This window comes from Spermophilus citellus, assembly GCF_964194105.1.
Source record: "Spermophilus citellus genome assembly, chromosome: 4".
Classification (NCBI taxonomy): Eukaryota; Metazoa; Chordata; class Mammalia; order Rodentia; family Sciuridae; genus Spermophilus; species Spermophilus citellus.
In genome coordinates this window covers 216,819,107-216,833,822 of record NC_138185.1, presented here as the reverse complement: position 1 = coordinate 216,833,822, position 14,716 = coordinate 216,819,107, and the positions used below count along the sequence as shown (strand labels likewise).

Sequence of the window (14,716 nt, the reverse complement as noted above, 5' to 3'; positions counted from 1 at the left end):
AAGGCACAGAGTGGTGAGGCAAGTCGCCCAGGATCACACAGCCAGCGAGGGGTGGACCTGGGAGCTGGGTGCCAGCAGGTGCTGCACTCTGGAGTGTCTAGCTCCCAGGGACCCACTCACGGCCAGTGGCGTCTTGCAAACAACAGGCCCAGCACTGGGGACGTTCTGTGGGTGGCGAGGACTGGGTGGCAGGTAACTGAGTGTTCGAGGACCTGTGGTGGGCGTGTCTGCCCTAGAGTCTGGGGGCCCGGGTGGGCTCCACAGCTGTCCCAGGCAGAGCTCCCAGGAGCCCTAAGTCCCAGGCAGTTTCCTGGCCCCGTCCTGCCATAGGCCATGCCCCTTGCTAGTGCCTCAAGTGCCCCCCCCCCAGCATCCTCCCAGGAAGCCTCGACCTTCTGCAGGAAGCTGAGGCTTGGAGAGGTGGGCAGCGTGGTCCTGCTTAGACACGGCACCCGCAGCCCCTGTGCCCCTCTCCACCTCTGACCCAGGGGGGCCCCGGGGGGTCAGTGTGGACAAGCACCGGGGTGACCCCAGCTTGAACCTACGGCTCCACGGTGAGAACTCTGGCCAGGGCCCCAGGTGCGTCTGGAGTCCAAAGATGGGTGTGGCTTAAGAGGCAGGTGGAACAGGTCGAGGAGAGGAGCAGGGCTCAGAGGTACACTTCACCCCAAAGTAGGCGAGGAGGCTTTGAGGGCGGGCTTTGAGCAGGAACAGCCACTCCTCACGTGGGAAGGTCCGCCTGGCCTCGGGGATGTGGAGGACTGGAGCAGGTGACCCTGGAAGGGGTGACGAGGTAGGGACGTCCTGATATATTCAAGGGGACAGATTCCAGACCTGACTGCCTGGTTCTCATCCTGCCACTTCCTGTCTGTGTGACCTAAGGCACCGGGCTCCGTACCCCTGTTAACTGTTCATCCTGGATTCGGCCCAGGGGCTGGGGTTTGGCAGATCCAGTGGCTCTGGGTGGAGTGACTGGCCGATGAGTGAGTGAGGGGACAGACGGAGCCGCCTGGCCGGGTCCTGCCAGGGCCCCTGACCGTCTGGCTTGTCCCCGGGCACAGCCTGCGAGCGCAAGAACGCGGAGGCCGTGCGGATCCTGGTGCAGCACAGGGCGGACACCAATCACCGCTGCAACCGGGGCTGGACGGCGCTGCACGAGTCGGTGTCCCGCAACGACCTGGAGGTCATGGAGATCCTGGTGGGCGGCGGCGCCAAGGTGGAGGCCAAGAACGCCTACGGCATCACCCCCTTGTTCGTGGCCGCGCAGAGTGGGCAGCTGGAGGCCCTGAGGTTCCTGGCCAAGCACGGTGAGTGGCCAAGGGCCCCTGCTGGGAAGGACCTCAGGGACGAGCCGGCGGGGGACAGTGGAGGTGTCATCTGCTTGTCACCCACGGTGTCTCTGTGGAGGGCGGTGTGAAGAAGGACTCCGAGGCTGTGTCCAAGTCCTGCGGGGGCCACTGGTGATATCTGCATTTAGGCCCGGGCACCGTGGGGGTGACATCTGCCGTCTCCCCAGCCCAACATCCCCATTTTTCTCTGTGGCCTAGAAAAGGAGGTGACCTATCTATAGCCAATAGCAGACTTAGCTGTAGAACTAAGTAGCCACACTTCGAGGTCAGAAAAGAACTTTAGACAACACTGAGGTCACCTCTTTACTTGGCAGATGAAGCCAAGGACCAGGATGGGAAAGTGATTTTTTCTTAGGTCACACAGCAAATTAGTAGCAGAGCTGGGATTTGAACCCAGGTTCTCTGCCTTCTTTGCCTAAGAAAACTCTTCATGGGAGAAACTAAAGCATTTCTGCCTACATTATGAAGTCCCTGAGGCCAGGGCAGTTCTTTCTCCTCTCCACGGGAAGGATTCTGCCCCCCAGGGCGACACAGAGGCCAGAGGTTCTGCATTCCCTGGGGCTGGCCCGGAGTCCTTTGCTGCGCCCCTGCTGGGTGCCAGACACTCTGCTAAGGGGAAGATGAGGTCTTGGAGTTTTTCCCCAGAGCCCAGGGAGCTCAGCAGTGTCCACATCTAAAACGCAGGAGACTGGGGCGTGAAGGGGTTAAACAACAGGTCCCCGTCAGAGTCAGAGCCTGGATTCTGACCCGTGTCCATCTGACCCTCTGCTTAGACTCGCCACAGCATGGCGGCCTGCGAGGGTTGTCACGGGCCTGAGTCCAGAGGAGGTCCCTGTCCTCAGCACGTGCTTGAGCAGTTGGGAAAACAGACACAGCCACCTCCCCGCAGCCAGGGACGATTCTGGACAGACCAGCGTGAGAACAAAGGGACACAGGCAGGGTCCTTGAAGCCCAGGCCAGGAGGCAGGGCAGAGGGCAGGGTGCTCGTCGGGAAGAGCGAGCCGCTAACTGCAAACATCTGCCCAGGTGTCCTGCGGACACAGCGGGCAGGGCTGTCCCCTGGGTGGGCTGAGTCCATTTCTCATTCCAAATATTTTTCTGTGTGAGCAGGAGGCGGGCTGGCGGGACGCAGGCCTTCCAGGGAGCCTGGCTTTGAGGGCCTGGGGCCTCTCCCTGGGCAGGGAGGGCAGGGCAGCCTCTGCTCAGGACCCTTGTCCTGGACAGGTGGAGCTGATGGGCGCCTTCTCGGGTCCTGTCTGTGCCAAGAGCCGCACTTCACTTCCTGCAGTGACCAGAGAGGTAGGACTGATATTCTGGTCCACAGATGGTCAACGGAGGCTCCTAAAGGCTGCCTGCGGCCATGGGGCTTAGAAACCATGACACAGAAACGGGAGCTGGTCCTCGTCTGTCACCAAAGCCTCCCTCTTTCCACTGGACCCGAGAAGGACCCCACATAGTTGAAAACAAAGTCACCAGAAAGCCTCAGATAGCAGCCCGGGCAGGAAGGCAGCTGCGGTTCCGCAGCCTTTGATCTCAGCCCTCAGGGACTCAGACTCTCGCAGAGGAACAAGGAAAGACTGACAAACCCTCTTTTTGCCGAGAAATCAGAAAAATCATGCACACAGCGTTCTGTCCCTCACCCCAGGAGATGCAGAGGGTGTGGGAGGTTGAGCTGAATCCATCACCCCTGCCCCTCCTGCCGGCGTGGCTCAGGGACTTCTTAGGAGGAGAGAGAAAGTCACTTATCTTTATTTCTGGCAGATTGAAAACAAATGCCATACGATTATCAGGGTCCCCTCTCTGAGAAGCTCTGCTCAGCCAGGATCGTGAGGCCTCTCTCAGGGCAGAGCCAGGCCTCTCAGATGTAGTGAGGGTCAAGAGCGTGGCTGCTGCCATCGGACCACCAAGTTTCAAGTTCAGCTCCGCAGGTCGGAGCCAGGCGGCCTGCGGAGACTGCCTCGCTGCCCTGGGCTAGCGCTGCCCCCAGGGTGGGAAAGCAGGGACAGCGCCAAGCTCCCACCCGTGGGGACTCAGAGGGAGGGCGCGGCTGCTACCAGTGCCCAGCACCAGGTGCTGGGTCAGGGCACCTCAGGCACAGTCGGCTCGGCCGGGCCCACCAGGCGGGCGGCTGGGGAGCTGCCCAGGGGAGCCGGGTCCGGAGCCCACCCCTCCTCCCTGCGTGGTCGTGGCCGCCACGTCGAGCAGGGGCCGCCCTGATCACTCCGGACCTGCTCTCTTTCCAGGCGCTGACATCAACACGCAGGCCAGCGACCACGCCTCGGCCCTGTACGAGGCCTGCAAGAACGAGCACGAGGATGTGGTGGCCTTCCTGCTGTCCCAGGGCGCCGACGCCAACAAGGCCAACAAGGACGGCTTGCTGCCCCTGCACATCGCCTCCAGGAAGGGCAACTACAGGTCAGCCCGGCCAACCCGCTCACCCCTGGGAGGGCCACGGGGAGGGCCGCGGGAGGGTACCCTTCCCACAGGAGGGACGCCCCACTGTTAGCAAGCAGGCAGCGGCCACCTGGTGAGGCAGCCACAGCAATAAGAGCGCACTGCCGGTCGCTCCTGCCTGGACTAGGCATCCGAAGCTTATTTGATCCTTTCGGCCACTTGGCCAGATGGATACTATTATTATCCCTGCTTTCCAGATGAGGAAGCCCAGACCCAGAGAGGGTGAGTGATTTGCTCAAGGTCACACAGCTTGTAGGTGGCAGGCTCCAAATGTCATGTCAATAGGAATTCCACTCAGAGGGCCAGATATGAGTCTGAACCAGTGAACATACCTGGGGGGTTGCAGAGAGATCCTGCCAGGCAGTTAGCAGGCATACAGGCAGTGCCTCCAACACCCGAGGTACCAGAGCAAATTACTGTGCACAGGGCACAGAGAGCAAGATGAGAGAAGCTTATGCTGTCAGGGGAGGGAAGATGGACATGCAAGAACACATACACACTCGTGCACACATGCACACACACATGTGGCACACACTCTGCACACACTCATATATGCACACACACTCATGCACACATTCATACATCTGCATGCACACACATGCACACACACATATGGCACACACTGCACACACTCATACATGTACACATGCACACACTCATACACATGCATACACACACATGGCACACACTCATACACATGCATGCACACACATGTGGCACACACTGCACATACTCATTCATGCACACATGCACACACACTCGTGCACACCCACGCACACTCATGTATCCATGTACACTCATGCACACACTCATACACATGCATGCACACACATGCACATGTGGCACACACACTCATGCACACACTCAAGTACACATTCATACACATGCAATCACATGTACACATGCACTTATGCACACATGCACACACTCACACATACACTCGTGCACACTCATGCACACATGCACACTCGTGCACACACATGTGCACACACTCACACACTTATTAATGCACACATGCACACTCACACACTTGTGCACATTTCACACTCACACATATATGCTCACACACTCGTGCACACATGCACACTCACACACATTCACACATAAACATGCATACACATACACAGATGCACAGATTCGTGATATAAGGAAGGAACTTGCTGCACTCAGCTGCGTGGGGTCCTAGTGGACAGAGGCCATCATGGCTGGAGCTGAGGTGGGCTACAGTCATCCCATGCTGGCTCCCGTGAGCCTACTGTGTGTACCTCTTCCCAATTCTATGTTCATCAATCTCGAATTGGTGGCTAAAATCGTCCACAGTGGGGGATGTGCCACCAGAGGTGTTGACAGAGGCCATAGGTCTGCTCCCTCCTCCCTGTGCCCTCCACCCCAGCCTGTGGAAGAGACAGTTGTTGAACATTTACCCACGATGCTCTGGGCGGGGAAAGACCCCGCCCTGGAGGGGTAGCTCCTGCTGCCCTTGAAGGACAGACTGGGCTCAGGAATTTCCCAGGTGGGGTGTGCTCCCCACGTGGGCCTCAAGACCATGCTGCAGGGAGGAAGGTCAACCTCCACTCCCAGGAGCCTGAGGCCTGAGTGGCCAAGGGACTTGCCCCGCGGCGAGCCACAGCCAGGCTGGGACTGAATCCCCCCCGGCCAGGCACCTTCTGTGGCCAGCGTGTCCTCAGCTGAGGTCCTGCCTGGCCTTTCTCCCCGACTTTAGACGTGTTCTCATAGCTAAATGTCTTTCTTTAATTGAATTGTTAACTTTCATGAATTTATTTTAAAAGCCAACATTTATCGGACTGGTCTAGTGGTAAACGATCAGTTTACAACGACAAAAGATTCCCCCCTCAAGTCCCATCTCAGGGCCCAGGGGCTTTGGGCCACACCCCGGGTCCTCTAGGCAGGGAGAAGAGGAGAACAGGCTGTGTGTAGGGGTGTCGGCCGTCTTCACTGGGCAGAGGGGCACGGGAGTAGGGCATCGGGACCCCAGAGACAGAAGCAAAGACGCCAGGCGGGTGCTGACCTCGGAGCCCTGCTTCCTTCCCCGCACACCCGACCCATGTTTTGAAGGCTGCCCAACAAAGGGTTAAAGCTGGGTGCCCAGCAGCTTCTGCCACCTGGCAGGGCCGTGGCCAGCAAGCCTGGGCTTCTCACTCCACCCGGGCCTGTGGCCTGTGGCGTTAAAGGCCCTCTCCACGGCCACCTCCCATAGGCTGCTTGGGGATCTGGTGTGACATTCCATAGGCATTCCACAGCCAGCCACCTGCCAAAACTCCCTGCCCCCTACCGTCACCACCTGGAGTGGGGCCAGGAGGCTGGGGCCATCGGCCAGATGCCCCTGCTCTTCAGCACACACTGAACACGAGGGCGTGACATTCGGGCATGGCTGAGACAGAAGTCCTTAAGACCCCAATGTCTTAGTCACCGCCAAGGGGCACTTTTTCCTGTTTTCACTTCTAGTTTGGAAAGACAGCTTGTGGAATCAGAGAGCAGCACCAAAGACAGAAAGTGTGTGAGTTAGACAAGAGCAGACCCCCCCAAGATCCCCCAGACAGAGGCGATTCTCGGGCGTAGCTGCTCAGGGGACCCTGCGTTTCTGCAAACCCTATGCCCCGGCCCGTTCTCAGAGGCTCTGGTGTAGCCATCTGGGCTTTGGTTGGGACTTCAGGGTTTCTAAAGCTGCCTGGCTAATCTTACTCTGCAGCTGGTGAGGGAGCGGGGGTGGGAGAACCAGGATCTTTGCATTTATGGCCAGTAGAAAATGTAAACTTGCATTTGAGGCTTCCCTCTAATCTCTTGTTTTCAAACATTCTTTCTTTCATACACACAAACCTGGGGCTGGGTTGTCTGAGCAGCTCAGCTGTGCTGGTGGGGCAGCTGCTTCCCACATGAAAGTCAAGTTCACCTGTCACACTGACAGCGAATGCTGACGAAGGTCAGACCACATATCCTGCTGACCCAGAGCTTGTCATATTGGGTGCAGAGGGCTGGGACTGTCGGCATACTGGCAGCCACTACTTCTTCTTTCTTTTTTAACATGTTGATGAACCTTTATTTTATTCATTTATTTGTATGCAGTGCTGAGAACTGAACCCAGTGCCTCACAGGTGCTAGGCAAGTGCTCCACCACTGAGCCCCAGCCCAGCCCGCCACTATTTCTTGAACGTCTCCTGTGCACTCATCCCACAGAGGGGGAGATCTCATTTTGCCCCCCTAGATAGGGGCCTTGGTGGAAGAGATGATTAAATTGTGTCCTGTAATCTGGACATGGCCACCCCGCCTTGCTGGGTTGTCAGGAAGAATTCATACTTATCTCTCGGGGTCATTTGAAGATTAAGCAAGGTCAATGTATAAAGCAGTCAGAGGGAATGCTCAGCAATATGATGATCACAGTTATTGGGAGAGGGAAGTATTCACAGCCATAGGGGCTCAAGGAAAGTAGCTGAAACCGTCAGCCTTGTCACCACCATCACCATTATTATGATTAAGTGTACCTCTGTATAAGCATGGTTCAGGGAGGTTAAGTGACATGGCTGGGATGGCCCAATGCTGAGAGGCAGAGCTGGTTGGTCACCCAGGGCCACCTATTTCTGGGACCCCCGTTTCCTTGCTGCCCACACTGGACTCCACACTGCTAAAAACAGCCTGCGTTGGCCCAAATCCCTCATCTATTCCCTGCTCCTGGGCTGGACTCAGGCAAGATGCAGAGCCCGCCCACGACAGGCCGCGTGTGAAGGCTGCAGCCTTGGGCAGCTAGAACTCTCGGCAGAGATCACGGTCAGGGGCGAAGAGAGGGGGTTTTGTTAGTGATGGAGGGAGTCTCAGAACAAGGCCCAGCTGTCTGGACCGCAGACCAGAGGTGGCCAGCCGAGCGGCTCCTAGATACAGTCCTAGGCAGGCCTGTTCTGCCCCCGGCCTCTGCCAACAGAGCTGGGCTGGGGGGTGCAGCTCCTGCCTGGGGAGGGAAGGAGCCAGGCCTCTCGGACACCTAGGGTTCTATGGGCAATGGTCACATGCTTTCTCTCCATAAGGGAGCATTTGAGTGACAGCAAGCTAATCCTAGCACCTGCCACTGGGAGAGGTACAATGACTCCAGCCTTGTTTGGGGTCATCCCCTTGCCTTCCTGCCCCCTGTGATTCACAAAATGCTCTGGGGGACAGGATTGGCCAGGCCCGTGGAGCCACTCTCCACAGTGCAGAGTAGGCACCCTGGGAAGGCCTAGCCTGCAGGCACCTCCATTCCGCAGGCTTTGCCCCCCACCTTCTGCCCTCATCCTTCCCGGCCCGTGCCCAGGCTTAGTCTCACAATGCGGGGGCTGCGGGTACCGCACATTTATCTCCTGGTTGGCAAGTCCTGCCAGCAACCTGGTGATTCACTATGTTATTGCGACAACCCTTCTGGGGCCTGAGGCAGCACGTCTTGTACTTGTTTCTGCAGGGGCTTGCTGGGGACCCACTGGGACCTGCCAGGATAGCAGGATAGCAGGCCAGCAGCCCCGGGGCAGTGCCTGGGCCTGTCACGGCTGTTACAGAGCATTTATTGGCCATGGCCGTGGTCCAGGGCCAGGCCCCAGCCCTGCCTTTGACCAGCACCTCTGCAGAGCAAGGTCAGGCCTCCAGGGCCTGCACAAATAACAATTAGGAGGCAATTAGCCCCCCAGGGTGTGTGGGTTTTCTTTTGAGGTTTAAGAGGCAGATTTTAGCCAAACACAGTGTCACTGACAATAATAATACTTTCCACTGAGATCCCAGCAGGAGGCTGCTGGCATCAGATTTCCAGGAAGCCAGAGAGATCCCCTGTGCCAAGAGTAGGAGAGGCGTGGGAACCAGCCCGGTGGCACCTGCTCCCTCCCCCCTCACGGCCACCTCTTGGAACAGCACCCAGGGCTGTGAGGTCACCTATCAGCCCCGACTGGACAGATTAGGGTCTGGAATCATGTCGGTGGCAGGTGCTTGTTCTTGGGGGCAGCAGGGGTTTAGGGGAAGAGTGCCAAGTCAAGGGGTCCTGGGGTTGAGCCCCGTTGCACGACTTTTTATTAAGCTCTCTGAGCCACAGCGGCTCAAAAGATGTCCACAGTCTGCTCCGGCCACCCCACGGGGCTTCAGTGAAGGGAAACCAGGCAGGTAAGTTCACTCATTGTGAAGATCAAAACCCCGAGATATATCAGCTGTCACTCCGATTGCTCTATCAGAAGTAGGGGAGGGGTTAAGAGCTGGCCTCAGGGTTCAAATCCTGGCCTCCCACTATCTGGCTGTGTGACCTTGGGGAAGTCGAATACCCTCTCTGAGCTTCATCTCCTCAGCTAGAAGGGCTGTTGGGAGGACTTCAGAGATTAAAGGAGTCAGAGGGTTGAGGTCAGTGTCTGGGTCCCATGGCAGGGAGCACCAGCCTTAGCAGTGGCCCATTGGGTCAAAGGCAAGCCGGGAGAAGCTGGGGTCAGCTTCAGGGGAGGAGGCATTGAATCTCATAGGAGGGAGAGAAGGATCTGAGGACATAGCTGGCTAACCAGCCTGGGACGGGAGTGGTTGGGTCAGATAAGTATGCTCTCTCCTGTCCCTCAGGACCCCTGGCTTCACCAGGGCCTAAGGCAGGGCAATTGAGCCCGGAGCCAGAGGGAGGGCACAACCCCTGGTTTGCCTTCTCTGTGTGGCGGAGCAGGCCCCTTAACCTCTCCGAGCCTTGGCTTTTCTCATTTGCAGAGAGGGAATGACGAGATGTGATTCATGTGTTTTCATAAAGATCAAACCAAATTTCCTGGGTGTCCTGCCCCAGGACACAGGGCTTTACCATGAGGCTCTGCTGCCTCCTGCAGGGAGTAGCCTGGACATTCACTAGGTTTGGGGACCTCCAGTCAATTCCTCCAGATTATTGGGCTGGAAATGGGCAATCCCCATCCCTTAGCCTGAAACAAGTCAGTGGGAGATTCCTGAGCCACAGTCTAGCCTGGCTGAGGTGTTTTTTTAAGAACCCAGACTTTGGAAGGGTTCTGGGTTTGAAGCCAGCTCCACCCCTTCCTGGCTGTGAATTAGAGAAGATGGTTGAAGCTCTCTGAGCCTCAGTTTCCCTATCTATAAAACGGGGACAGAAAGAGACAACTCTCTTTGCCCCCAAAGAGGTAGTCATGAGCCTGATCGCCCCTCGGTGCCCTCGGTTGGCGGGGTTGCCTGACCTGCCGGCCACCCAGTGACCCACGCCTGCCCTGCCCGCCCGCAGAATCGTGCAAATGCTGCTGCCAGTGACAAGTCGCACGCGCGTGCGCCGGAGCGGCATCAGTCCACTGCACCTGGCGGCAGAGCGCAACAACGACGCGGTGCTGGAGGCTTTGCTGGACGCGCGCTTCGACGTGAACACGCCGCTGGCGCCCGAGCGCGCGCGCCTCTACGAGGACCGCCGCACCTCCGCGCTCTACTTCGCCGTCGTCAACAATAACGTGTATGCCACCGAGCTGCTGCTGCTGGCCGGCGCCGACCCCAACCGCGACATCATCAACCCACTGCTGGTGGCCATCCGCCACGGCTGCCTGCGCACCATGCAGCTGCTGCTGGACCACGGCGCCAACATCGACGCCTACATCACCACGCACCCCACCGCCTTCCCCGCCACCATCATGTTCGCCATGAAGTGCCTGTCGCTGCTCAAGTTCCTCATGGACCTCGGCTGCAATGGCGAGCCCTGCTTCTCCTGCCTGTACGGCAACGGCCCGCACCCGCCTGCCCCGCAGCGCTCCGGCAGGTTCTACGAGGCGCCCGTGGACAAGGAGCCCAGCGTGGTCCAGGTGCGCGGACATCGTGGGGTCCAGGGGTGGCCTGCCAGTCCGTGTGCATTGGAGGTGGTGGAGCCAGGTGTCAGGGTACTTTAGAAGCAGTGTAGACTCGTAGTTAGCACACTTTGGCGAGAGTGTGGACAGCGTTAGGGGCAGCAGAGCATGGAGGCCCATGAGAGTGGGAGGCAGTGTGGGTTAGTGGTCAGTGCTTCAACGATGGTGGGAACTAGCGATTAAGGGGCTTTGGAGGGAGTGTAAACTTGTAGTTGGCTACTTGGGAGGCAGCGGGTTGGCGGTTAGCACCTTCAGAGGCAGCAGAACTTCGTGGGTCACATTGGATGATGAAATAAATCCTTATTTTGATCTGCTGTGTTTAGAAAGTTAAGAGACAGCAGTACAGCTAGGAGTTGGTAGGGAACTGATCAACCCAGGCTCATCAGCCCTGCAAAGTGGCACCTGGAATGTGGTGGTGAGCGGCAGGAACCAGAGGGCAGGTGTGAGGTTAGGAGAGGGCAGAAAAGCCCTGTCCCAGAGGTAGGACCTGCGTGATGTTGGTTTAAACCAGTCTGTAAAATGAAAAGGAAATGAAGAGCCATCCTGTTGTAATGGTTCGTGACCATCATTTATGGACTGCCTAGTGTATACAAAGAAGTTTCTGTGTCTGTTACCTGAATTCTAATTTTTAAAAATCCCCTTGACATGGGCAGCATATACCCATTTTGCAGACAAGGAATTGAGGCTCAGAGAGACCACGTGATTTGCCTAAGGTGGCCATCTTCGCAGGCTAGGGGCCTGTGTCAAGAGAGGTCTGTGTTGAGGGGAAAAGGTTTGCAGAGTGGACCTAGCCCGGGAGCACCGGCTGCCTCCTGGCCTCAGGGTCCCTGAATGTGTGCTGCCTTTCAGTTCTGCGAGGTCCTATCAGCGCCAGAGGTGAGCCGCTGGGCGGGGCCCATCATCGATGTCCTCCTGGACTACGTGGGCAACGTGCAGCTCTGCTCCCGGCTCAAGGAGCACATCGACAGCTTTGAGGACTGGGCCATCATCAAGGAGAAGGCAGGTAGGGGCTGTTGCTGCCACCGCTGGCAGGTCCCCACCCCCTGCCCCCGGGGGCTGTGACTGCTACCAATGGGTAGTGCCAGGCTCTGCACTGTGCTGCCTGTCACCTACAGTGTGTCGCTGGAGCCTCCTTAGATGATAAATGAGAAAACCAAGCCTCAGAGATGTCACCAGGGCCAAAGTCACCCCACTAGGTAGTAGCAGGCAGGGATTCAAACCCGGGTCTGACCAACGTCCACCCATGCTGTTTGAAGTGTCTGGCCTCCTGAGGAGGGCTGTGGAGTCTGTTGCCACACTCTGGGGCCCGAGGCAGTGTGGAGGAGGAGGAGAGGATGGGGATGGGGTGTGTCCAATGGAAGGTGCACCTGAGCATCTGGGCCTCTGTCAGGAAGGCTGCTGGAATCAGCAGCCGGTGGGTCTGAGACATTGCATTCCACTGGCTTCTGGGTGGGGCCGGTGCTGCTGGCCCACAGATTACCTGTGGCCCCAGATCTGCCGTGGAGCAGACCCTGGGCTCTGAGCCAGCCTTACCAGCCACAAGCAGGATAGTTGTAGCCAGGATTCCTTCCACCCGAACAGAGGAGGTGGGGCAGGCTCACAGCCCAGCCCCTCCCAGCTCTGGCACAGGGAATGGGGTCTGGCCACTGTCCAGCTCATGAGTACAGTTTAGATGGGTCAGCCCGCCTGCCTCCTCAGTCCAGGGAGGCCAGAATCCTTCTTAGGCATTATGGACTCACCTGGGCAGGTAAGGCGTCACAAGCAGTGTTGGTGACAGCCGTGGACATCTGCCCGGAGGAGTTCAGCTGCCCAGGGCTGTCTTGGGCTCTGGCCAAGTGCCTGTCAATCAGGTGATGCAGTCTGACCTCCGGCAGGCTATTGCCACGCCCTCTCAGCTGCTCCTGTCCCATGAGACTGCTGCTTCAGCTCCCCGACACTGACTCCCCAGGTTCTCTGTTGATCCTGCCCCTCCGTGAACCCAGACTCTAGTGCTTTCCATTAGCACAGCTGCTCCAAGAGCACTTGAGCTATGTCTCTGACACAGCCACTGCGGCAGCAGCAGGGCAGGGCGGTGACCGGCCACTCTCCAGGCACAGCTCTGTGTCGAAGCAAACCTTCCTCCACTTTTGAGTAACTGGCAGCTGGCACCCTGATCCTTGGCCACTAGAGGGTGGAGCGGTCTGTGTCTGGACGTGGGCCCCACTGCCTCTGTCCCCCCCTGCTGCCCGGCTGCCTTCCCCAGGGAGGGGCAGTGCCTCAGCTAAGCCTTCCCCAGGGCCCTTGGTGTTCTGTCAGCGTCAGCCCAGGGGACCGACAGCTCTAAACCAGCACCTCTGGGTTCAGTCCACCTCCCGCTGCAGGACCCTCTCCACCTGCTTTTGCGTTGGAGCCTCTGATGCTGACCTCATTATCCTGGACAGGAGGCGGAGGAGGCCCTGAAGGGCAGCAGGGCATTGATTCACAGCCCCGCCCTCAGGGCTCCCCTGGGGTCCCATACCCCCCCTGAGTCTTTTCTTCCCTCCCCAGGGAAGGGTGCTGCCTCCGCAGAGGGCGGGATCCATCCCAGGGAGAGCAGAGGGGTGGGTGGCTGGGCCAGGAGTACCAGGTGGTGCTTGGCCCCCGGCCTCCTCAGTCCCTCCCTCCACACCCTCCGCCCACCCCACCTGCGGCTGGTGGCCCCTGGGCCGGGCCCCTGCTGCCTTCCCGTCTTGGGACGCCTTTGCCTCCTCCCCACCTGACCCCACGGGATGTGGAGCTTTCTCACAAATCCTGGGCCACCATGGGCCTGGGGTGGCAAGGGGGCACAAGTGCTTGCTAATGAATGTGGTGACGTTCTTTGATTTGCCCAAATAAACAAATGGCCCATTACTGGGTGCGTGGTCCCTGCCCGGCCTCTCCCCACCCTGCCTCCCCGCTGAGTAACTGCTGCAGGAGGCCTTCCAGGGAGACTGGACGGCAGCCCGTGGGACTGTGAGCCCTCAGGGCATAGAGCGAATTCCTTGTGTGTGAAGAGGAAGGAGCTCAAGACAAGGGAGAGGCCAGCGTTATCCCAGAGCCTCCTGGGTAAGGCCCAGAACCTCACTGAGCCTCAGTTTCCTCAGCTGTGCAACGGGGGCAGCAGTGCTCACCCTGTTGACTTCCTGGGGCAGCGCAGACCCATGTGGGTGACACCGGTAGGCGCTTTGCCAGGTCTCCTCAGTTGTAGGGACGGGGGTACAGAAGCAGACACCCCTCGCACTTAGCTGTGCCACCCAAGGGCCTCCCTGGGCCAGAGGCGCAGACACACACCCTTGTCGGTGGCACCCAGTGTCTCTTTCCCTCCTTTCGCAGAACCTCCGAGACCCCTGGCTCACCTTTGCCGGCTGCAGGTTCGAAAGGCCATCGGCAAGTATCGCATCAAACTCCTGGACACGCTGCCCCTCCCAGGGAGACTGATCAGATACCTGAAATACGAGAACACCCAGTAAGGGCCTGGGAAGCCGAGTGGCCCCTCGCACATGTTCTCCAAGTTTCAGGACGGTGGTGTCCCCACATCCAGGAGCACCTGGGGCAGGACAAGGCTGCAGGCTGCCTCCCTCTCGGCTGGGACAGCCACCTGTCTTGCCGGGTCTGTGCCCAAGCTTTGTCCAGAGCAGAGAGCACAGCACCCGGAGACGGAGAAGAATCATCTGTTTTCGGACTGTGGAGTAGAGCCCAGACCTTCTCTGCCACTGGGAATGAGGGGCGGGCTCCATCCCGGAGCCTGGACAGAACTTGAGGGGGTCCGGGGAAGGTGGGGGCCATAGCGACCCCTGGCCTCCACCTGAACTGTGCTGGAGGACTCCTAGGCACGGGCTCGCCTCTCTGGGATGGGGGTGACCTCGCTTAAGAGCATTCCCCGTGCTCGCCCCACCACTTCGTGTAACCCCCCACTTGACCTCAACCAGGACCAGGGAGGGGGCCCTCGGTCTGGAGGGCTTCACTGAGTACAATAAATGCTGCACACACGTCAGCCTGCCCAGCGACGACATCCCTTTTACCAGACTCCCCTGTGGCCTGAGGTCCTCAGTCCTGCTCCAGGCAGTGGTGGGGACAAGACACGGGGAACAT

At 58.6% G+C, this 14,716-nt stretch overlaps 1 protein-coding gene across 1 annotated transcript in view; it reads left to right on the top strand.

Annotated features, from left to right (window-relative positions):
• The window catches only part of ASB2 (ankyrin repeat and SOCS box containing 2), a 36,136-nt gene extending 21,518 nt beyond the window's left edge, over positions 1 to 14,618 (top strand). The window contains exons 6-10 of the mRNA XM_081290564.1: positions 1,062 to 1,307; positions 3,593 to 3,764; positions 10,024 to 10,585; positions 11,477 to 11,630; positions 13,958 to 14,618. Of these exons, the coding sequence (XP_081146690.1) occupies positions 1,062 to 1,307; positions 3,593 to 3,764; positions 10,024 to 10,585; positions 11,477 to 11,630; positions 13,958 to 14,094 (1,271 nt within the window). The 3' untranslated portion in view covers positions 14,095 to 14,618. The remainder of the gene's footprint in view (positions 1 to 1,061; positions 1,308 to 3,592; positions 3,765 to 10,023; positions 10,586 to 11,476; positions 11,631 to 13,957) is intronic.
• Positions 14,619 to 14,716: the final 98 nt, after the last annotated feature.